The sequence below is a fragment of the Falco cherrug genome, chromosome 12, assembly GCF_023634085.1.
Source record: "Falco cherrug isolate bFalChe1 chromosome 12, bFalChe1.pri, whole genome shotgun sequence".
In the NCBI taxonomy this organism is placed as follows: domain Eukaryota; kingdom Metazoa; phylum Chordata; class Aves; order Falconiformes; family Falconidae; genus Falco; species Falco cherrug.
The window spans coordinates 31,104,823-31,128,773 of NC_073708.1; the positions used below are offsets into that span (position 1 = coordinate 31,104,823).

The window sequence follows — 23,951 nt, forward strand, 5'->3', positions numbered from 1 at the left end:
TGTTCCTCAGAGGGGGCTGTGTGGAAGAGCTACCCCCTGTTTAAAACATGCTCCTTGGAGTCCAGCAAGGCTGCTCACATTTCTCTTTGGATAAGCATGGCAACTCCGAGGGAGTTGCTTCGTGATCTTTGAAAGTGGGGGGCCGTGACATTTAGCTCTCGTCCTTGGAGCATTTTTCAGGGTGTAGCAATAGTTCCTAACATTGATCTAATTAGAAAAATACATGTTCGGTTCTGATGATAATTTGTTATGATTTGGTATTTACCATATTTGGGGAACCTTGGTACATTATTGTTTTACTCTTTATGTCTATAATTTTTTCCTGAAGTGTTGAGATGATCTTTATTTCAAGTATCCTGTCTTTATTTTTCCTTTTAATGAGAGGTTTGAGCTGATTTGGGGAAAATGTTCATTTTTCCCCAGTATTTTCTTCAGCCTAGAATTTATTCACACAGTTTTTGTCAAAGGTCCTAATTACATTTCAGTGTCTGTCTTTTAAATCCTTGGAAACTGGAATTTCTTATATCAACATTGTCATTGCTGTAGTTACAGGTCACATGCTTTTCTGTTTTCAAACCAGACACTAAATTGTAATTGTCTGGTCTATTCTTAAACTGTTTAGTGAGAAAAAAGTGTGTGTGTGTGTGTGTGTGTGTGAAAACTGTTTGGAAAGTAACCCTCAAATAATCTCCATGGTGTTTATAAATAGTTATCTCTATTTCTTTTTTTCCCCAAAATGTGTAATGTTAGTAAGTTCTCTGGTTGCAAAGAGCAAACAATGCACCCCTATAAACAGTGGGGTTGTGAGTGAACATCACCAGTCCTCTGGTGGTAAAAACATGGTCACTCTGAAAGAACAGAATGACATGATGTATTTAAAAGGTACATTTCTGTCCTGGATGAGAAAGTGGGAGTGTGGGGAGTCCATATAGTCAGCCAGTCTTCACTCAGTGTCACATAAGAGGATGTACACTGAGAACAGCGCCTTTAGCCGTCCCACCTTGTGAGAATCCTGCCTTCACTTGTACATCCTTGGTTCTTGTTGTAAACTGCCAAAATATGGTGAATCCAAGTTCCAGATAGTTTTCCAGCTGTGTGAACAGGCTCTTCCTCTTCTTAATTGGCTTTACTATGTGTACCGTTTCAGTGTCTAGAAGCCTTATCTTTGATTTGTCCATGGTAAATAAAAATAGCTTTTCTTTTTCTGTTTTTTGCTGATTTCTTTGCTAGTTTCTGTTACTATGTTATTAAAACCTTGGCTAAAATTGACTCACAAAGAAAATTCCTCTGAAAGTGATTTCTCTTTGAGAACAGTTACGATGATGTGTTTCCCTCAAATGCATCTGAGATGTCTTATGCTTGCTGGTATGGTAGTTCCCAAGGGAAGAGGTAGCTGAAGTTTTCAGTGGTATTTAGCATTTTTAATACTTGTTTAGTTTATTGACTTTTCAAGCACAATTTAATGCTGATCTTCTGAGATGACTCTTAGTGTTCAGACAGAAAACAGTCTGTGTAATAGTTAATCTTCAGGAATGTTATTTGTATTGGGGGGAATGAGAGGTTGAGGATTTTGATCATTTTAGGAGAAAAGCATTCTATTTGTTATGATAGACATTTCTGCAAGTGCTCTTCTTTTTTTGTTTGTATTCTGCTCCTGTAGTCCACCCCATGAAACCATACTGTCAGGGAATTTTAGCATCAGTTTATTCAGTAACGAGACCTGAAACAAGAACTTTATATTACACTCAGTTGCTTCATGGCTAATGCTGTTTCAGCATGTCACTGAATTGTCATTGACTTCTGCTGAAATACGGACCTAGTGATGGTACTTGAACACATGCTATGCAGAAGCTTTGGTAGCTGGATGCAATTGGCTTGTGCATGTTCATCTGATAAAATCATTTTGTACTTGCAGGTGTTGAAGCAGTGCCATTTAACCTAATTATCAGTGCGTCCATAATCTCCTGAAAATTGTAACTCAGCTTGAACATAAGTAATAGAAAGTTTTTTGAAGGAAATGCTGTGTGCAAAACATCGCTGTTTAGGTACAGCCTGGAAAAGCAGGAATCTTTCTCTGAGCTTCTTGCTGTTTTGTTCATGCTATGCTGCCTTCTAGGCATATGCATGACCTGTTACTTGACTGATTTATGTAATGAAGTGCCCAGACTAGGAATTGTTTCAGCATAGAAGAATCTTAAACATAAGGTCCTTTTAAGGTATCTCAAGACATCACTCCGAACAGGAACCATTTTTTTAATGGTAGCTTTGTGCTTGGAATTTTTCACCAGTGAATGAAGAGATCATTTTGCACAAAGTTGTTTCAAGTCGCAAGTTTAAAACCAAATCTGTTCATTTGCCTGATTCCGTGCTGTATTGTCTCTTTTCTAGGTCCCTCTGTACAGTAGTGTGCAAGTGGACGTACACTCCAGATGGAGGTTGGGATGACACTTTCTGGGAAATGATAGGTTTGGAAGATTTGGTGAAGGATAAGTATGAAAAAATAGGTGCGTCAGGGAGTTTTCTTGTTTTATACATATACATAAAAAGCTAAATATATATAAAAAAGATATATATATATACATAAAAGATATCTATGTATAAAAAAATCTTTTCCTCTATTATTGTGAATGTCAGCAGAAATGTAGCAGAACTTGAAGCTTCAGATGGGTTGATAACAAGGCTGGGTGCCCATAGGACACAGCTTTCCTAAGTACACTTGTTACTTTGCATTGTAATGAAAAACTGTGTTTAAATTTTCTGTCTTTTACCCTTCTGAAAGGCGTAGCTAGCCTTTCAGTACTGCTCAGTTGCAACAACTAACAAGTAAATGGGAGCCTCAGCAACTGATTATGTGAAGATGACACCTGATATGGGTATATTGGATGGCAGGCTACGAAAAAAAAAAGCCACAACATAGTAATTTATAGCTATTACTGATAGCATGTGATCTGTACCCATCTCCCTTACAGTAATTTTCAAAAAAAGTGCTGCTTCTGCTTGTTGTTATCGTCATACTGTTTTTTACACTCTCTTAGACCCTAAGTTTAATTAGAATGGCAGTCTTGCTAATAGCAATTCCTACAGCAGATATTCATTAAAAGTCCATAATGTTAATATACCAGAAAATTTCCAGGATAACTTTATTAGACTTTCCCTGTTAAGTTAATGGACTTTTAATGGATGTCCTAAGCAGACATGTCATTAACAAGAATATTACCAGACATGAATTAAAATATGCTCATTCATCAAAGTTAATTATCTGAAATATCCTTTGATTTTTTTTTTTTAATGTCTAGCACTTTGAACAAGTTTGTACAGCAGTTTAAATGCAGTAACATGAAATGGAAATGGTGTAGGGAGGACTGTAGTGAAATGAAATCTATTAACTTTTATGATCATCACAAAATATACTATAAGTCATTTTCAGGTTATCAGAAATTGTACTTGAAACTTCCTTGAATAGATTTCAGCTTTTTCCCCTGCAAGTGAAACAGTTTATGCAAAGATATGAAACCTGCTAGGACTATCAGGCTTTTTAGCTTCCTGAGGTTTTAGTTTGAATACAATTCTTACATCATCTATCACATGTGGCTTTTAGCAAATCTTCAACAAGTTAAAATAAGACTTGCAATAAATACGTGTTTTTACCAGAAAACTGAACATCTCGGCAGCTGGTGGTCTCATGGAAGAGTATTTTTAAAATAAATTATTTATGAAGTGTAAGCTAAGGCTTTAATACAATATTTATGCAATGCACTTCAAGGACAGCACAAAGCAATTTGCCATTTGAGTAACTAAACATACATGTTGTAAATGATAAAGTAGCCACTAATAAAAAGGGTCTTTTGTTGTGATGGAAGCCTCATAAAACTAATCTATATATGGCACAACATTTAGCAAGGCTAAAATCATTATGTCCAATATCAGGTCTATATTTTTTTTAAAGCACAATGTTTACAAAATAAATCAGTAAATTAACTTCTGTTGATAGGTGTTTCTTGCGAGACAAAGATGTTTTCCTGAGTTAATGGGGAAAGTGTCTAGCTCCCTGGGCAGTTGTGTTGATTTTCAAGAAATGAACCATAGAATACGTGGGTATCTCTCAGCTGGAATTGGAGAAGCAGAATCTGACCTCCAAAAATGCACCAAACTGTAGGCTAGAACTTGAAGCTTCTGAAGAGCACATACTTTTACTCACCTTGAGAAATCCTTTGATTTTCAGATTCTTGGGCTGATTACCTTAGGTGTATCTTAAGTATCCGACAGTTTTTGTTTTGCATAATAATGCTGAAACCTAGCCTTAGATAGACTATATGCTTTTTTCCATGCCCATTTGCCTAACCTTTTCCTTTTTTAAAAAGGAAGTGTTAAATTCATTATATTTAGCCGTGTGATAAAATCAGAAAAAAAGCAGGACAGTGACCTCATTCATGTATCTATGAAGAGGGAGTATGGAGCTCTCTGTATGAATGTGGAAACCAGATAGCAACTACTCCTTCATTCCTTTGCGTTTATCTTCTAAACCGCACCTGTTGGAATTTCTTGGAAGGGTTTAGCTTCAGAAGGAGACAAAAACCACCAAAACAAAACAACTCACTCCCTGCCCAGAAGCTACTCAAGGTTGCTGAGGTCTGTGTTGTGTGCTGTGGAAGTGCTTTGCTCTCTGCCACTCCTAATCTTATCAGTGTCCCTGTACATGGGAAAATGAGAATGATAGCATTGTTCCAATGAGAGTTTGGGGGATCTGTTTGTTTTAATGAGTGATTGGTGTTGTTTGACTTGGGAAGAGCATGCCGAATAAGCTCTGCTTTTCTTAATTCAAATTAATCAGGATAGTGTACATTCACCTACTGGGAAAGTGCCATTGAGTCACTACAGCAGCACTGGTAAAACTGCAGCTGGAATGGTCTTGTGCAGTGGAAGACTCCTTCCTACCAACTCCCAAGGTGTCAGCATTGGTGGTGAGACACCATCACTGCATAGACCTCCTCCCAGGAGCCCACAAATGCCACGCTGAGCACAACGAACACGGGATCACACCATGAATAAACTCAACTCAGGCTATATTTATAATATTGCTTCAGGGTGCTGTCCCATAATTGAACAGCCTCAGCTGCTGTTAACTTCAGCACATTATACAAAAGGAAGGCAATTTGTTTAAGTAACTCGAATGGACAAACAGTCAGAGTGTGTGCTTCCAGAAAGCACGTCACGGTATGCTACAGCTGACACAAAAGAATTTGAAGCAGTAGACTTAGCTGGCTTGCAGATTAAGGAACTTGAAATTGCCAGATAACCTAGGTAGAAGTAGGTTGAAGGGAGGTTGTACATGGTCAAAACCTCCTCCTAAAATGAAAACAAAACCGAAACTCTAACAAGTCTGAAGTAATTCTAGAGGAATTTCCTTTTCTGTTCTCAAGCTTGTCCAAGTCTGTGGATGTCTGCTCAAGGTTTGTTTAGCTCAGATACAAGGATGTATTTTAATGCCTGCATGTTCCCCCTGTAAAGAGAGACAATGGTGTTTTTCTTACATCTCACTCCTAAGAGATTAACAGGCTCTGAATCATCATTTCTTTCTAAACAAAGCAAAATGTGGCAAGATACAATTAGCAACATTTTCTTATTGTAACAAAAGTAAATACATAGTTTACCAGTGTAAAGTAGGCAAAAAGGTATGTGGTGGTGGTGTTTTTTTTAAATCTCTAGTGAAATCATTATTATTTCCAATCAGAGGGAATTAGACATGGATAGGTATGGCTAGATGTTTTTTCTGGAGTACCTTTAACTTTCATGACACTGGAAATATTTATGGAAATTCCCTGAGAACAACTTATTTAATGTACATATTTCATTATTCTGATAAATATGCTTTTAAACATCACTTTTAAAATGTCTTGCCCTTTAAAAATCTATTTACTGTAATCAGAGTGATGTTTGTGGTTCCAGGTAGTACCCTTCTCTTAGTTTCAGTTTAACTTAACATATGACCTTGTTGATAAGGAGGCCCTCACACCTGACCTTTAGGATCTTCCACAAACTTTTCCCACATTAAGGTGTGGGTTCACATATGAAAGTTCCCAGGCGTTTGACATTTTAGATTTCTCAGAGCAGACTAACTTTTCAGGGAATCCACATAATGAGTTGTTTCTGGTCCCTTCTATACCTTGTGAATTTATTTGATCATGTTTGTGAAGGTAAAGAGTCTTATCTGGAGATACTACAGAATTTATTGATCCCATTAATTTGCCCACCAAGAGAGTACAAGATGGCTTGTATTCAAAACCACTCTGAAAGTGTTGTGTACTCCAGGCATTAGCATTTATCTGCTGCGGTGAAAGCACATGATGAGTATCTCTTTGTGGTATTATAAAACCTAGAAAGACATTAACAATTCCGTTAAAATTTCATGGACTATAGACCTCTTAGGGTACTGAAGCGTAGATTCCATTTGGAGGAAAATGCCTGCTAAATTTTCACCACAGCCCTCTACTTCAGGGGCTACTTAAGGGACCAAATAATGATTTTTTACTGAATGGTAATATTTTATACCAGGTCTTTTTTTGGTTGAAGATGGCACCTTTGTCTGAGAGAGCATTGCAGATACTGCAGAATAGGTTTCACTGATCCTGTAGGTTGTGTGTTGAAGACTAAAATACTGTCTTTTGTAAAGGACAGTTTGTCACCTTCTTCCATCTGTAATGGAGCAGCACACTAATTTTAACAAAGTTGTGGGGTTTTTAAAGCAAGCTGCATACTTGGAAATAGAGCTTTTCAACATGATAAGGATTTCATAAACCCATTTCCCAGCTTTTCCTGACTAGGAATTTACAGCCACGTCTTCAAAAGTGAATTAATACACAACTAGTACATATGGGATTTTTATGAACATCTGAGGCAGAACTGAGAAAATTATTTGGATTGCATTTGGATTGTTTAAATCTCACAAGTTTTATGGAAGCTCAGCAGTTGCCTTGAACTTTGAGTGCTTGAGGTTAATATGCTAATGAAAATAACTCTTGCATGGACAGATTGTGATATCAGCAGATAGGGTTTTGTAGACAGCTGTCGTTAACAATCCTGTTCACAAAATGATAAACTTGCTTACAATTACTTGGGGTTTTTTTCCATAAACTTTCATATAACTGGATAATATGGAGATCAGAGTTTTATGCCTGTCTTCAAGCAGCACTTCTGTCTCTTTTGTATCTCTGAAACTGTAGCCCTGCTGGGTATAAGACTGGTAGAATTCTTTCATGTTTGATTTTGACTTCGCAGGTGATGGTATTGTAAGGAAGAACACCCTCTGGTCCTTACACATCTCTTTACTTAAAAGCCGTTCTGAGTCTTGTACCCACTTGTCCTTCTTAGCCACCTTCAAGCAGAATGCTTCCCATTTCCTATAGACTGCCTCAATCCACATCTGGTAGGATTTCTTCTGTTTGTTTGGAGGGTTTTTTTAATTTTTTTTTTAAATTTTTTCACTGTATTTTCAGTTATGAAGGGTTCAGCCTGACTCTAAAGTGCATTTATGGTTAGTGGTCGTTACTCCCATACATCAGTACAATAGTGTCACCTCCCTGTTCCAGCACACTGTGCTTTAGTGTGCAGCCCTAGCACTTTGCAATGTCTTGTCTGTAACTCTTCCCGTAATTCCTGGACTTCGGGGACTGGAAGCTTGATGTTTTCGTGTACCTGGGCACTTGCATGTGCCATTTTTGAATACCCTGAAAAGAAGGTTCTATAGAATTTTAAGACTGGATGTTCTTTTCTAACGCTTTTTCATTTGTAGTATGTATTCACAAATCGATGATAAAGAAAATGGTATATCATCTGGGGCTTGATAGCTGTGACTCCCTTGGTTGGTACCTGCTGTCACTCAGCATGCGCAGTCTTTACAATATGCTGGGTTTTCAAATACGGGTGCAGCCCTCTAGCATTCAGACAAGTGACAAACCAGCAGGCTGTTTATTCATGAACTTGTTATCATATGAATGGTTATATTCCTGTGTGTGCCAGTGTCTACTTCTGTATAGAAAGCTAATGAAGATAATGGTATTACAGAGATATAGCTATAATGAAGATAATGTTATATACCTCACTTAGATAGAGTCTGCTTATGTTTTGTATTTTGTCAGTAGTAGTCAGTTTTACTACTTGGAAGTTCTATTAATTTATTTACATTTAGGCTGAAAATGGAAGATTCAGTCCAGGCTGGGAGAATACAGTCAATGTTAACTTATGCTCCAGCAGCTGTGAAAGGAACAGTCGATCCATTAGTTCTGCCAGTTTTCTATCTTTTCCAAGGCCTTTGATGCCAGATGCTTCGAAGTATATGAGGGATTTCCTTGAAGGCTGAGAGAAAGGGATGATGATTATTTTTTTTTCAGGTCAGTTTGTAGCTGCCAGTTCTTCGTGAAGCTTTATTGTAACAATGAGCTTTGAACACTGTACTTTGCAAATGGTAGAGAATAATAAGTAAAAGGGTTCTCTAAAGTATCTGTCTTTGGTCTTTTGCTGTCCCTAATAAATTACAACATGTTACAATTTCAAACAAAATTAAAAGGATGAATCAGAGGATATTTACACTTACATGCTGTCAAAATCCATGGAATTTACAAGTGAAGGGTGTTCCAAATATGCTAACATTTTTCTGGCTTCCTGTCATTTCAGTCTGTCCAAGAGCTGTAGCAACTGTAAAGGAGCTGAAACTGGCACAGTGCAGAGAGGTTTTAGGGTGTCTCCTTCCTTAGAGCTTGAGGCATTATTTCATAATATATGATTCAGCAGTAAGAAGTTAGAAAGAATTTTTCTCATAAAAGCTACACGCTCCTGTGATTTCTATTTTATTTCATGTTTTTTCCATCTTGAGATCACTGAATCACATGAGTAATGAATGGTTGAGGTTAGAAGGGACCTCTGGAAATTATCTAGTCCAGCTTCTCCTGCTCAAAGCAGAGTCACCTACAGCAGGTTGCTCAAGGCTGTGTCCAGTTGACTTTTGAGTATTTCCAAGGATGGAAACTCCAAAATCTGCCTGGAGCAACCTGTTCCAGTGTCTTGACCATCTTTCCCCAAGAAAAACGTTTTTTTTTTGTTTAAATGTGATTTCTTGTATCTTGTATCTTGTATCTTGGTTTATGCACATCGTCACATTGTAATTGGGTGCCACTGAGAAGAGTCTTGCTCCATCATCTTTACTCCCTCCCATCAGATGTTTATATACATGCTGATAAGATCCAACCCACACACACCTCCAAGCCTTCTCTTTGCTGGCCTTAAAGTCTGCAGTCTCTCAGTCTCTCCTTGTATGACATGCCTCTGTCATCTTTGGGGTCCTTCTCTGGACTTGCTACTGTATGTCCACGTTTCTCCTGTACTGGGGAGTCCAGTATAAAACACAGCACTCCAGGCATGGCCTGGGCAGGGAGCAAGGAGCAGCTCCCTTGGCCTGCTGGTGGCACTCACTCTTCCTAATGCAGCCCAGGAGACTGCTGGCCACCTGTGCTGCAAGTGCACGTCGCTGGCTCATGTTCAGCGTGGTGTCCACCAGACCTCACGGGCCTTTTTTGCCAAGCTGCTTTCCAGGCAGTCCGCCCCCAGCCTGTCCTGGTACATGGGCTCCTTCCACCTCATGTGCACAACTTTGCTCTTCCCTTTCTTGAATTTCATGAGTGTCCCGTCAGCCAATTTCTCCAGCCTGAGATATTCTTCCTCTTTCCAATAACTGTTCTGTAACAGGCTGGGCTACACTTGGGTAGCTCAGGTTTCTTCACAGTGTTTCTGGGTGACATTTTCCATTCCTCTTGCACTGTAAGGGGAAGAACCATCATTCACCCTGCTTATCATCAGGGTGAGTCCTGCTGGCAGATTGTACCTTTCCAATTCTTCCTCCTCCCTGCTGCAAGAACTGAAGAGTACTGTGTGGTATTTTTTCATCCTCAGGCTCCATCATAGCTTAGACGATTAATAGTAAAAGCCTTAGAGTTTTCAAAAAGTAAGAATAAATAATTTCCTACTGCCTACTTTAGAGTTCTGGTCTCACTCTGTCTGCCTGTGGAATCATCTTTTCTTCTACTCTGGCAACATAGTGGACTTCTGAGCTTTCTCTTTGTTTCTGGTCTGAAAACTAGGAGCTTTTTCTTTTAATTTCTGTTTTTAAAAGTCATAGGAGAAGCTTTGAGAAGACTTTGAGCCTGTTGTGATTGTTTAGTATTTAAATTTCTCACATATTATCCTCCTTTCTTATTTTTCCTACAGTTCTAAAAAAAAAAAAAAGCAAAAAAAAAAGCGCATTTCTCAGATTAGTTGTAGGTTGTTTCTTCTTTTTACCTGAATCTTCCTCTCCCTGGTCCTGATCTGTTCCTTGTCTTTTTTTGCTTAAGCCTCACACTGGGATATCTTTTAAAACAGTGATGTCTGCTTTATGAGTCAGGATTCACAGAACCAGAAGGACTATATCAAACAATTTGCCCACTTCCTCCATGTCAGAGGCTGTTGGACTCCCCAAAATGAATGTTTAAGTAGTTTAAAAGTAGAACCAGTCTTGATTTTATAATTTCCTGTGGTGGAGACCCCACTTCAGACTTGAAGGTTGTTGATTGTTAATTACTGTCTTTTCTTAAATGTAATGAATTAATTAAAGAATTAACTTTATTTTTTAATCTGAACTTTTAACTTGCCATTCCTGTCTGGCAGACTGTAGTGACATGCCTGAACTGCAGAGATTGACATTTTCTGTGTTAAAGGAAAACACTGAACTGCATGAGGTTTTTCTCCAAAACTCTTATGTGGACAGTTGTACTCCTCAATCCTTGAAAGTGCTTTCCTGAGTGATTTCTGAACTTTTTATTATGCATCAGTATCTTCTCAGTATGGGTATAAGAACTGGATACTGTGTGAATGTGGTGGGGAGTAAAATTGTGCAGAAGCTTAGCTGAAAGATTCCAAAGTGTCCTTTGAGTAACTGATCAGGTTATTTTTGGTCTGTCATGTCTTTTGGTTTTGAAAAAGAGTTAATTGTTTCTTCAAAGAGGAGTTGCTATCGTGTGAATCATTGAAAAGCATCCAGTAATAAAAAAACATTTTGTTAAGTAATAATCTGTAATTAATACAGAATTGCCTGTACAATCCTAGTGATGTCCTGTACCAAAAAAAAGTCTGATTACTTGCAACTCTGAAAGTGTGGCAATAGTCACGTCATCTAGATCCATGATCTTCGTATTTAGAGAGACTATTAGAAATATTGTGCTGTAAAGTGCCATAAATCTTAAGTCATCAGCCTGTTGAGATTATTGCGTGCAAGCAAAAATGTGAGATCAGGTAGCTGAGTTTGGGTGCAAATACGTTGCATCTAGTTAGTAAGACATCCGAATTTATGTATTGTGTACCCACATGCATGTCAGCATAGTGAGTAGTGAACCATGCATTACAAGAGGTGTTCATTCTGCACTGTTTCACTGAAATCTAGTAACGAAAACTCAGTCACGTCCGTCAATGTACATGCCTAATGATCCAATGATGCAGAATGCTTTTTTCTTTTTCTTTTGACCTTTAACCAGGAAAGCTTATCATTTATACATGAAGTAGCTGTCTTTCATTTGGACAAGAAGGAAGTAGTCTTTGTTGAAGTAGCCACCTATGGTCTGCACACCAATTTACTTTTCAGCTTAATGAATCAGGATCTGCCTGCACATTGGTTGCTTGCTTTTGCCAGTATTTAGCAACCTAATATGTCTGCCTTAAGTAATTACATGTTAGGTAGTTGAGATGTAGTTCAGCCAAAGGCATAAGCTGTATGGGAGAGTGGGATGGAAAGGACCCAAATCAGATTTGCCTCAAGCTACTGTGGCAGCTTGCTGAGACAGAGATGAATTTTGAACTGAAGAAAGCCAAAGTGATCTTGTTTAACCAACTGTTTTTCTCACTTTTAAATAAGCTGGCCTATAGTATCACAATTTGTTTTGGTTTTCCTGAATGAAAATCCTGAAGTTTTTAACTGCCAACCAGGAAATTTTATGGAGGGTATTTCCAGGTTAAAAAAAGCCCAAATGTGACTGTTACTGACACCTTTTAACCATCATGCATTCAGTCCTAAGAAAAAAATGAAAAGTACAATTTTATAGTCTGCATCGTTATTCTGCTTCCTTCTGATCTTAGCACTATTTCTGCTGGTCGGCTGGGTTAAAAATTGTAGAACAATCAGCTATACGTGTGTTTAACTAGATAACTTCTTCAGCGCGTGCTCTATGTTGCATATTTAACAGGATATATTTTTTGTGTATTGTCTTTTAAATTAAAAAAGCATTTCGATTGTCCAGTTTGGGGGAGGCTATAAAACAGAGTCAGGATGTACCCTTCGGTTGGGTTTCTTTCTGAGGTTGCTGGAATCTCTACAAGGGATTGATATATCCATGTTCAAGTTTACTTGCGTCAAGTTAGTGAAGAAAAGGGACGTCTCCTTTTGATTTTCTTCCTTTTGTACTTTTGTGCACTTATAGAGCCAAATATAAGTGCGTATGAAATGCAGCTCCGTTCTGCGTGGTAGATGAAAAGCTGCTGGCAGTGAGTATATCATAGCTGAGTCAGCTGGGCCCCCTGCTGCGCTCTGCTTTTGTTGTTTTTAAAAAGGTCTATGTCCTAAAGTACCTAGCTCTGTTAAATATTAGTAAGCCACTACAGCGAATTTTGATTACTAAAGTTGACTGAAGATCTATTGTCTGTCGTGTGTGTTGCATCTGGTAAATAGCTGGTTGCTGTAGTAACTGCCTAAAAAGGTGGAAGGGTCCTTGGTACCACATAAATTCTTTAAACAAAGCCTGATCATAGCAAATTCTAACATTAGTCTTCGAAGAAGGATAAAAGAGGAGGAAGAGATTCAGACGGCTTTTTCCTTTTGTAAACTCGCTGCTTTATAGGGCAAAAAATAGCTAGAAATAGTGTGTCTCATCCGAAATGAAAAGGTTGTGGATTAAGGCATTGCGTTACCGAAACAGAAAGTTCTCCAGCTTCAGCCATTGTGGGTTTGTTTGGTTAGGTCTAATTTTGGAAGTCATTATAGCAAAGGTAAATGACTTGCACAGGAGACTACTGTAAACAAAAGACTCGATACATTTACTTTGGCAGGAGCCCTGAGAAGACTCGGTCCTTTCACTGCCTCTTTTATGCAGCCCTCTGTCACGCTCACTGCCCGCCTCTGTATGCAGGCGGCTCTCATTTCCCTTCCTCCCTCTCTGACAGCGTCTTCCCCCTGACAGGTAGGATTTAGGGGTGGCAGCACCTGCTGTTGAAGGGCTGGTGTGTAACAGTGGAATACCTTGATTTTTATAGCAGTTGTCCCTTGGCTTCTAAAGCCACTGTGTTTTGCTCAAGTAAGAATCTACTCACCCTCTCCCAGTCTAGTACTGGAGTGTCATCTGTTTCAGATGCTCTACTTTGAAATTGTGGCTCCTCTTTTGTTGCTTTTTGTGTGTTTTCTTTCTTAGTCATTTAATAGCTTTATACATACACATTCTAAGGAAGCTGACGCTTGGCTGAGTTTTCTAGTTCTTCAGTGAACAGTAAACCATGAAAATTCGAATCCCCTTTCCAGGTGTCTGCCCATGCGGTTCAGTCAGGGCTCTGCCCGTTCTACAGTCACTCACTCACGCTTGCGTGGGTGGGGAGGCAGCTTCCATGATGACAGGGAGCGCCCATGCAGAGCCTGCTGCTTCCCTTTTACAAAGCTCCTTGTGAACATACTGTATGGGTATAGGAGAGCTTTCACTGATTTCTGAAGGGGGGAGGATGATGTAGAGGGGCAGAGTCAGTATCCTCTCCTAGCTGCACTCGCATGCTGGCACCTCTTTTCCGCACTCCCTGACTGTTGGGTGACCTAGGAGACTCCACAGTCCCTGTCATGGGTGACTGCGATCTGCTGTCGCTTCCCAGATTGTCGGGAAGTGCTTTTGGTCAAGGAATAATAGTTCAGGTTTACCTTGACTTCTAAACCAGATGGGGCATACTCTACTGTTAGTTCATTTTTCAAAAACACAACATTATTATGCTGCATCTTCAGATCACAAACTCGGCCCCACGTGTTCTCACATGCTTTATGCCCATGGGGGGATAGCAATGCTGCTGGTCCTTCTGACATATAACTAGCACCAAAGGAATCTATAGGGTCATTTTCTACTGCTGCTGTAGAGGAGAGGATTATCTTTATCTCTGAAATTGCTCCCTTAGTGCTCATTAACTAGAAATAGTAATTGAGAAGTTGGTAGGAAAAGATTTTGTCTAATAGTAGCCCTGATCTCTAAAATGCAGTTTAACCGCCAAATTATTACACACTAAAATGTTTGACCAGTGTGATTGATTATAAACAAGCCAACCGTGGAACTGAGTGGCTGGAAAGAGGTTTTATTTCAGATTAAATTCACCTCGTGCAGTATATACGAGGTATTTGTATGCTTTCAGGTCAGGCAACTGATTCTGAAGAAAAAGTTGTGGGTTTAGCTGTGTGAACTCTTTTGAACTTCCTTCCACCTGCAGGTGGATTCTTTGAATGTCAAGAGAAACAGGCAACTTTGTTTTACTGGTATTATTCTCCAATGTCTTAAAAAACCAGAAAAGTAATACAGAAGTTCTTTTGAAGAGAAACAGCCTCATCTACCAACTTATTGGGGAAAAAATGCAAAAGATAGCACAATGTTTTGACTTTACACTAAGAATTAATAAAATAGAGACCTTTTTTTTTCCTGTGAGAAGATAGTTTAGTGGCATCACTTCCTTATTTATGAGCTAGATGGTGAGGTATGGTTACTGCCCCCAATATTTGAATATAAACCCAAAGTCAAGTGTGCAAGTTTTGGCTATACATGTTTTAAATTTCCAGTATGAGATTCAGCCTAGCGTTACAAAGGTGGTGGTGTGGCTGCCAATAGAATAGAAACTCTGGAGAAACGAACACCAAGAAGGGGTGCATGCAGTCTATATGCGTACACTGCATCCGTCAGGAGGCGGGCACCTTCCTTACACTGTATCACTTAGAGAAGACAAAGAGCTAAGTGATGGGTAAAACTGAAGACCCATTTTCCGCATGTGAATTTAATATCATAACCTTCTTTGCATCGAGCAGTAAGGTAGTATGACTATAGTTCTAGCAGATTATGCTCATGGGCATTAGTATATTCCTGTTATTTTATGATACGCTATTCCTCTTAACCTCTGTTGTGGAGGATGTTATATTATACTTCCTTTCTGCACATCAGAACGTGCTTTAGGTGTAACTTTCTCGATAGAATGGACTGTGGAAATAGGCTTGTGTTATTTTAAAAAGGAGGTTTGTCAACTCTGCCCAGAAGATTTGTTGAATTTAGTAAACACTACAGATATTTACTAAAGGCCGTGGTATTGGCAGGGAGGTATGTGGGAGCTCCCACTGTGCCTTTCACTGCCTCTCACCCACCAAATCTTTAGCTAAAGAGGGAAGTGTAGCAGTTCCAGGAGCTGTCAGTCTCACTGCCTCGGCTGTGATTATACTCAGCAGCCAGAGAGGGGGGTGTCCTTAAATTCTGAAAGTTTAATGAATCTAGATTTTTTTCTTCTAAGCTCTGAGCAGTTTCTATCACCATGATTTAATTACTGAAACAATCTCTTTTCACAAGGCAAAACTTAACGTGCATTACGGTAGCAGAGACAGAGGCAGGTGGGACTTGCCACCAGGCTCCCTGGTGACAGGACTGAGAGGGAGGGGTTGCGTTGCTTGAGTTTGGGGGGATCATAATGTTCTTCATACATCATAAGGCCACTGAAGGCTCAAAAAGGGATTATTTAAGTCTGTGAGGAAATACAGCTGCAATAGGAGGAATCTGCTGCTTAAGCCAGTTTCTTTTTCAGAGTTTCTGTTACTATAACACATTATTCCTAGTAGAGACTGCTGGAAAGGATGGAAATGGGGAGAAAAAATTGGCCCCTGCCTTGTGCAACAGGTGCAGTTTTCATCTGTGAGCATGGGCTGAGCTGAATCTCGTTCAGATGCACAGGAGGATGGCTGCAGGCAGCCTACACAGCAACCACCACAGGACCTTGGGATTGCTGCAGAAGTATTTCATATCTCTTGGAAAGATGCCAAGCAGGATTTAATTGCTTGTGGTGAAATCTTTCTCTGTGGCTAGATAGGACATTGAGTCCTTTTGAACTTTTAAATTGCTGTGGGACAGCCTGATCTAGCATGTTTGTATTTAATATACAGACAGATAATGAAAGATACTTCTTAATCAGATAGAGTTCTTTGATGCACTTTTTTGTTTTATATATTCCACACTAACTTGAGGGAGAGGAAGGGAGTTCTTGTAATAACATACACATTTGTTTTTCTGTTTAGTAAATTGACAGGTGTTTGGTTTTTCTTGTGTCTGCCCAGGAAACCACGTCTTGTCTCCTGGAGAGTCTGTTGGAAAAGGCCTAACGCCAGAAGCAGCAAAAGATCTCGGTCTCCCTGAAGGGATCGCAGTAGCAGCATCTCTCATCGATGCACATGCTGGAGGACTAGGTACTCAGTAATATATTTACTATTCTTTGAAACAGGAATATATTGAATTAATTGTAGAAAGCCATTTTTCTCACAGCCTATTTCATATCCAGCAATTTGCTCTGATGCTATTCTTATGAAGTAGCATAACTAAAATAAAAAAAAAATCACAATAACTGCTAATATTGAATATCTGTTTATAGAAATGGTCTTCACTGTTCATTTCTTCTCAGCTGGATTTCCAAATTGTTTATTAATTTCTGCTAGTTCTACACTTTGCATTCCTGTACTGAAATGCCGTTGTACTAGCATGCTGGTGTGCTGAGCGTTTGCGTCTTCCGTAGCTCAAAACTTTGGGAATAGGGAAGAAAAAAAAATTTATATTCTAAGGGAGAAGTCTCACCTCTGAGGCTTGTTCATAGTTAGTTTTCCTTCTTAGTTTTAGAAGTGGTTCATGCTTTGTTTAAATAATGCAACAGAGACTTTTTTGCATACATTCATGCTAGCACAATGTGGGATATATACCAAAACCACTGATTTTGGTCTAGGAGGTTAGAGTATGTAAATAATGTGTATCTAAATGAGCAAATAAGAGTAGAGAGGGAACTGGCCACTGCACAGCATTCCCCTTCTGTCATTTTGAACTTTTTATGCATAACTGGAGTGGGAGGCTTGATGCTTAGCTATGCTTTTTTTTTTTCCAGCACAATATTCTGATGTGCCCAGATTCAACTAAATTGAAATATATTTGGTGAGGCTCCACGACTTCATTTTCATACTGTGCTGTTCAGCCTTATCTAAATAGTGTCAATAACAGAGTGATTCAATGTAACTTTTTCAGCAGTAGATTGAGGTTTTTTAGGTTTGATGATTCAGAAAAAAGTCTTGCCTCAGAAAGTTTCTGTGTTATTGAAACAGCACTGTTCAATGGAAATCTGTTGCTCGTCAGAGGATTTTTCTCTAGATCTAAATGAAACATGATTAGCTTCTAAAGTACAAGTTTTGTTTCAAATGTTTTTGTGATGTTTTAAATCTCATCTGTTCTTTTAGAAGTTGTGGCCTGGCACTCTCAAAATGTTTAACTTCTTGTACTTTGCTTCTGACAACTATTTCTGATGAGGTTGAGTAATCATACAGGTTGCTTTTCTTATTACCTCAGAAGGATTAGATACAGATATAGATGCAAAATGAGGACTGAGTTTTAGTGTCATAGTTGAACATGTGTTGACTCCCCTCTATTGCGACTTAAAAATCTGTTTGCGTCAATTAGTATCCTAATTGCATAAAAATGTGTTTACGACTATGTGCCCTGGCAGTTTTGTGTTCTTGAAAAGGATGTATTAATAAGCTGACCTGAAATAATGAACTTGCTGAAAAACGGGATTGTCACAGAGCACATGAAAATGATGGTGAAGGGTCCTCATTTAATTGGCATCATTATGTGAGTACTGGATTCAGAGCACAAAAAGTTTACCCGGTAAATTTCATGTGCTGAATTCAATGAATTGAATTTAAAGAAGAATGGAAAGCAGCTGTCTGTTCATTTGCTATAGACTTCTGTAAAGAAGCTTTAACATTAGAAATACATAGCTAGTGGCATCCAGCAGAGTAAGACTTCAGTGGATAGAGACGGTCTGCTTATGGTAGTCCTGTTTATCAGAATATGTTTTCCCAGATGGCATCATAAACACTAGCAGACTACTGAAATCTTTGCTGGGAGAGAAAAAACCTATAGGTTGTTAGAGAGGGAGAGACACATTACAGAGGGAAGAGTGTCCATAATGCAGTGGGAGAACCTGCACGCTAATCACACGACAACTGAGTAGAGTCTAGGAAAAGAGGAAGATTTAAGATGAAACTCATCCTTCTTGAATCTGGGAAGGGTAACAGGTGGTGAAACTAGTAGAAAAGACAATAAAAAAGAAAAGATTTAAATAGAAAAAGAGGACGGCAGGAGCAAAAGGAGAGCTGGAGAGTGCAAATATATGTAAAGAGACTGAATAGTGAGGCTATTCTTCATGGCTCTCCTTCATAGCTGTTAATAACAAGAACCTGACTCTTTTTCAAGTCTAATTCAGCCTACATTGTGTAGAGTACTGCTGGAATACAGAATACAGAGCTGGAAATCCTGGAGGAAAACAGAAAAGCAAAAGGAGAACACAGATAATAGAACTAGGAAGTGAAACTGTCTTCTGATTAAAAGATATTAAGGATGGCAGTGAATTAATCTTTTAGTAATGATAAAAGGGGGACAAAAGAAAAGAAAATAGAGATAAGATCTTTGAAACTGAATTAAAATGTGAAAATACTGGAAATAAATAGCTCTAGTAGTTGATGTAAAATTTTTGTTTTGAAAAGGGTACATCATGATGTATGTTTTAGTGCTTACCCTTTGGTGATCTGCATTGAAATACTGAGGTTTACATTTTTTTTTTAAGGTTATGACTTGTATATTAGTAGGCATTAGGTTAGGATGTCCTTGTTCTTATTCTTGAAGACATTCTGCTGGTTGTTTTAAAAAGAGTTTGTAACAGCACAGTAATGAAAAGGACTCTTTCATATCCTGCAGGCTAAACCAAAATGACATGATGGACATCTTGTTTTCAGTGTTAATAACTTTTGATGCACTGTATGGATCTGCTTTTGGCTGGCTATAAAGTATGTTTTTGTTGGACAGGTTCCTGAAGTTTATGAAAGCTTCAAAGTTTTGAATAAAATAAGTTAAAGGTAAAGAATTATTTAATGTGTGTCTGTGGAGGTCATCTATGACTCCTGAATCACTCCATCTGATACCTATTAAGGAAAAATAGAAATCTAAAAGCTGAGTAATTATGCCTTACATTTTGACCTACTGTACCAATTTAAAAGAGCCTACAGGTAGAAATGTGAGTATGGGAGACCAGTCTTTTGGGACTGGCCTCTTAAAAATAATGTTTTCATTGCACCTTTTAAAAAGACATCAGTATTATTTCAGCAAAAGTAGTTAATTTGTTGGACAGTATCTAAAATACTTTGTCACTATGGAAGGGATCCAAAAGTACACACGCTAAGCATTGCCTGCTTTTCTAAAATCTCTCCTACAGTTTGTGTGGTATACAGACTTCTTGTTCTCAGTCTCTCTTAAGAATCTTCAACAGATTTTGCGTCTGCCTCAGAGTCTGAAAAAATCCAACTAAGTTAAAGGTGAAAGTGACTTATAACAGCATTGTTATTTTTAGTGAATAAAATATCTAAGCTTTCGTTGTTATGAGAGTGTTCCAGAAGTATTTGGTGTGTGACTTCAATTAATCACAAATAGGAAGACTCTAGCAACTCTAAACTAGTAAAGCCACTGAAAAAATCCCACTGATTTCAAAAAGGCCCAGAATGCATGTTTTGCAGAATGTGTTTTCTTAGTGATTAAAAAATATCTAAACATGAGGATCTTCAATTTTGTTTTGTTTATGAAAATACATTTGCAACAATTGCTGCCAATTCAGTTTAATAGACCTGTTCCCTCTGAAGTGTGAGCAACATTTTTAACTCCTTTAAGAAACTTCAACACAGCGTTGCCTAGCACAGGAAATTGCCTTTAAGACTACCCTATCCAAAATTCTTAATCTGAACTCATGCATGTCTGTGTTTGAGCACTGAAAAATGAAACATAAAAGGTAGAAGCCATACCTTTAGCTTTCAGTTGCTCCTTACAAGTAAAGTCTGTGTATGACAGCTATGCTGCTACATAGTTATGAGCCAGCTAGGATAAAGCAAGGACAAATTTTTGAAGGCTGTAAGATTTTAGACCTTAATTTTCTGATTATCTAGCTAACTTCCAACCACGATAATACCATGAAAACCATGGCAATCGTGGTGAGACAAACCTCAACAGACCAATTTGATAACATAATCTTGCAGTGGTGACCTAAACAAGAAGGTGTTAATGAAATGTAGCATACTGACCAGCAATAGCACTTGGCATCTTTCACAATGTCCAGCAAATGCTTTCATGATCCTTCTACAGTGAGGAGAAAGATTTTCTTTTTTTCTAGCAGGATTGGCAAACTTGTCATCAGACTGCACATTGCATATACAGATGCAACGCATGGTCTGGTGACCGGCTTGCCAGTTGAAAAGTAGTCATCCAGAAAAAAAAATAAGACAAACAAAAGACTATTACTTGTTGGGCTGCTGCATTTTGCTGGGTGCAGGGCAATGTGATGCAGGAATGCAGCCTAGGAGAGGGCAGGATTTCCACGTTAGCCTCCCCTTAAGTGAACCAGGCAGGATGTGATGTGCGCTGAAGCTTGGCTGTAGGTCTTCCCCACTCTGTAAACAAGCTCTTGGCATCTCCTGGGTCTGTGGTTCTGCTGCACGCAGAGTGCTTGCTGAGGTTGTCCTACATCCTGCCCTGTCCTGCACGCAGAAGCTCCTTAGAGCCGAGCACAGTTCCTCTAAGGGAAGGAGTAATCTGCCTTTACATGGTTCCATCTGACATGGACAGAACAGCAGCCACAGTTAAGACAACAGAACTGGCAGCTTTCCGATCTCCTGCCAAGTTACCCTTTTCTCCAGCTCATCCCCTGACAAAACACATCATACAGTGTATGCATGATAAACTGTGAACAAATAAACACATCTGCAGTCTACTGTACTGCCTTTCACAGCAGGGCAGTCTTTTATTCTGCATGTGAGTGTACTACCTGAGAGAGTAAAGGTCAGATTATTGTCAAAATAACATTTATTGATTATGGCGATAAACATGAACATAGGAGAAATCATCTTGTGTCCTTATGTATCTCGTATAAAACTACATTTTAATCTGATTTGATAAAATAACTTTGTTTATTGACTAAGTTGACTTTTTCAGTTTGTAGCAGCAGTGTGATAGTCAGCAATGTGCGGAAGAGCTCTGTTTTGTGAGGGTTGGCTTGCTCTTTTGTAAAATAGATTTTTAATTTTATTTTAATAGGAGTAATTGGAGCAGATGTGAAAGGACATAACCTGCCATGTGAGAACCAGCCAATTACATCCCGAGTTGCTATGATCTGTGGAACATCGTCATGCCACATGGGGGTACGCTGTATGCGTAGTTCTGATTTGTACAGAATATATTAACTGACGTTTTTGAAGGGAAAAATGACCTTTGTCCTTTTCACCCTTTTCCTTGAATTTTTTTCTGGTAACTCTATCTTTACCTTTGGATATTAATTATATATTACCATGCATTTGGTATTAAGCAAGAACTTTAATAGTAGTAGAAATCAATACTGAAAAATGACATGGAAAGTAAAACCCACGATGCTAGAGTGGCTTAAAGAGCAGCCTGAAATGTGAGCCAAAGACTCTAAGCTTGACTTATCCATGACAAGCCTGTCACTAATGTGTTGCAGAATAGGGTCTTTGGAGAAGGAGTGCATGTCTTCAGTCACAGTCCTTCTCCCCCACCTCTTCACTTAATCAATATAAATCCTTCTACTGCTGAAAGTTGCCATGATGTATAGAATTATGATAAGTATCGTGACTAAAAAGAAAGAAAAGCCCCAATAAGCAATTTTCACTTTGCTAATTTTTCTCAGTGAATTAATACAAAAGCTTTTTCTGAGATTGCAATTAAAATTTAGTGTCTGCTTTTGAAATTTATACCTTTTTAAAATGTATGAGTCTGAAAGCATTCCATTTAGATAAGTACCCTTTTCTGCCACATTTTTTATTTAAAACTCATTTTGGTCTTAAATTTAGACTGATTACAACTTGGATTTTTCCAAAATGAGCAAATGGCAATGAGAGTGCTAGAGGTGTTGGAGAGAGAGAATGCTAGAAGTGTTCATGGAAAGAGCTCCAGCAGAGAAAAAGAAAGGAAGCTGATAATCAAATGTCAGGCTTAACAGTAAGTTACGTTGTCTTCGTAGTAACAGCAGGAATACATGGTGATCTTGAGCATGAATAAATAGTGATCTTGTCACATGGATTGTAGTTCAGCAAAGCATTTTAGCACATGATTGAATTTAAAGATGTGAGTAATCCCAGTATTGTGAAGAAGAGCATTTCACAAAAGCGTGAATCCTGTAGGCCAATTGGAATATATTTGGATTTCTTCCTAAACAAGAGTTTCAAACCTCAAACTCCATCACTCTTAGCTTACTCTGTCTCTGAAAAATTACACTGGTATCTCTTTGTCTATCACTAGGCAGGTAGGGCACCCTGCAAATACCAACTCTTGGGGAAGAAGTCACCCTTCAAGCCTGCCACTACTTTTATTATTTCCAGTTTTTTTGATGGAGGTTTCTGCCCTTTCAGAAGCAGCGGTTTCTGTGAACTCTTCCTAACCTGTTTCGTTTAGCTGAGTTAGTTTAAATCGTTAAAATGAGTTGGTTAATAGACATAATACTGGACCAAAATGAGCCGAGGAGCTTGCAGACAGTTTCCCCAGAAGGTCTAAGGGCAATGTTGAGCAGCTGGAAATGGGCCAGCTGGCTCTAACTTATTCCTTTAGTATAACTAGCCCTGGAGGAGGAGATGTGTTGGTTATTTATTAATTTTTAGTATTATGCATATTGATAAGTTCTCATGTAGACCCAGTTCACAACTATAGTTGTTTTGCTTCCCAGCTAGAGGATGGCATATCGGTATAAACACTTTCACAGCATTTTTCATGTGCATACTCCATGACCATGACAGATGTGTGTCCATTAAATATGCTAATGTAACAAAAGTGACATGATAAAGTCCACGTTGATGTTAATCAATGTTCTGTTCGGTCATTAAAACAACCCCAAAGTCATACGCAGACTGCACCCCGTAGACGAGGTAGAACCTTTTAAAGCTCTGAATCACTTGAGTTCAGACTCAGGAATAGATGCTTGTGCAGTTTTTGGCTAGTTTTAAGTAGGTTCTTATTTAAATGTAACTACTCAGCATTTTATAATTGTTTCCTTAACTGCCTTCCTTCACTCATCTGCTCAGAGGTATAACAATTCTAGCCAACAGACAATAAGCAAATTCTAAACTGCTCTGGATTTAATCTGTGAAAGGACTTTGGTTTACTCTTCTTTTATCTATTACCTGCATATACTGCATGAAATGAATGCAGAGCACACAGAGCAGTTGTATTTGTGTTTTAATGAGACCTATATGCAGCTGCATTTGGCTGAAATTAGCTGTTCCTTTTTTTAATTAGGGCTATAAAATGAAAGTATATTATACTTGTGTTTTGATAGAAATATATATTTTCTCTCTCCGTGTGCACCAAGGGACCCTCAGGGCTACAGAGATTAATCATCAAGTTTAATTTAATGCAGTGGGAGAGAGACCTGTGTGGTCAGGCGGGCATTAAAAAGTGCCTTTGATCTGCCTCAGGTGCACTGAGCCCCAGTGAGCCAGCAACAATAATACCTTTGTGAGATGATCAGAGACGAGAGAGGGAGAAAATGGCCTGTGTGGAAACTCAAGGCCGTCCTTTGTTGTG

The 23,951-nt window shown here is 38.6% G+C and overlaps 1 protein-coding gene across 20 annotated transcripts in view; it reads left to right on the forward strand.

Annotated features, from left to right (window-relative positions):
- Positions 1 to 23,951, forward strand: part of FGGY (FGGY carbohydrate kinase domain containing) — a 325,601-nt gene that overhangs the window by 232,893 nt on the left and 68,757 nt on the right. For all 20 annotated transcript variants that reach the window (XR_008734814.1, XM_055725212.1, XM_055725203.1 and 17 more), the window contains 3 exons: positions 2,389 to 2,504; positions 16,400 to 16,528; positions 21,456 to 21,559. Coding sequence is in view for 19 of the 20 variants with exons in the window: in XM_055725212.1 (XP_055581187.1) it covers positions 2,389 to 2,504; positions 16,400 to 16,528; positions 21,456 to 21,559 (349 nt within the window). In the remaining variant the exon portion in view is untranslated. The remainder of the gene's footprint in view (positions 1 to 2,388; positions 2,505 to 16,399; positions 16,529 to 21,455; positions 21,560 to 23,951) is intronic.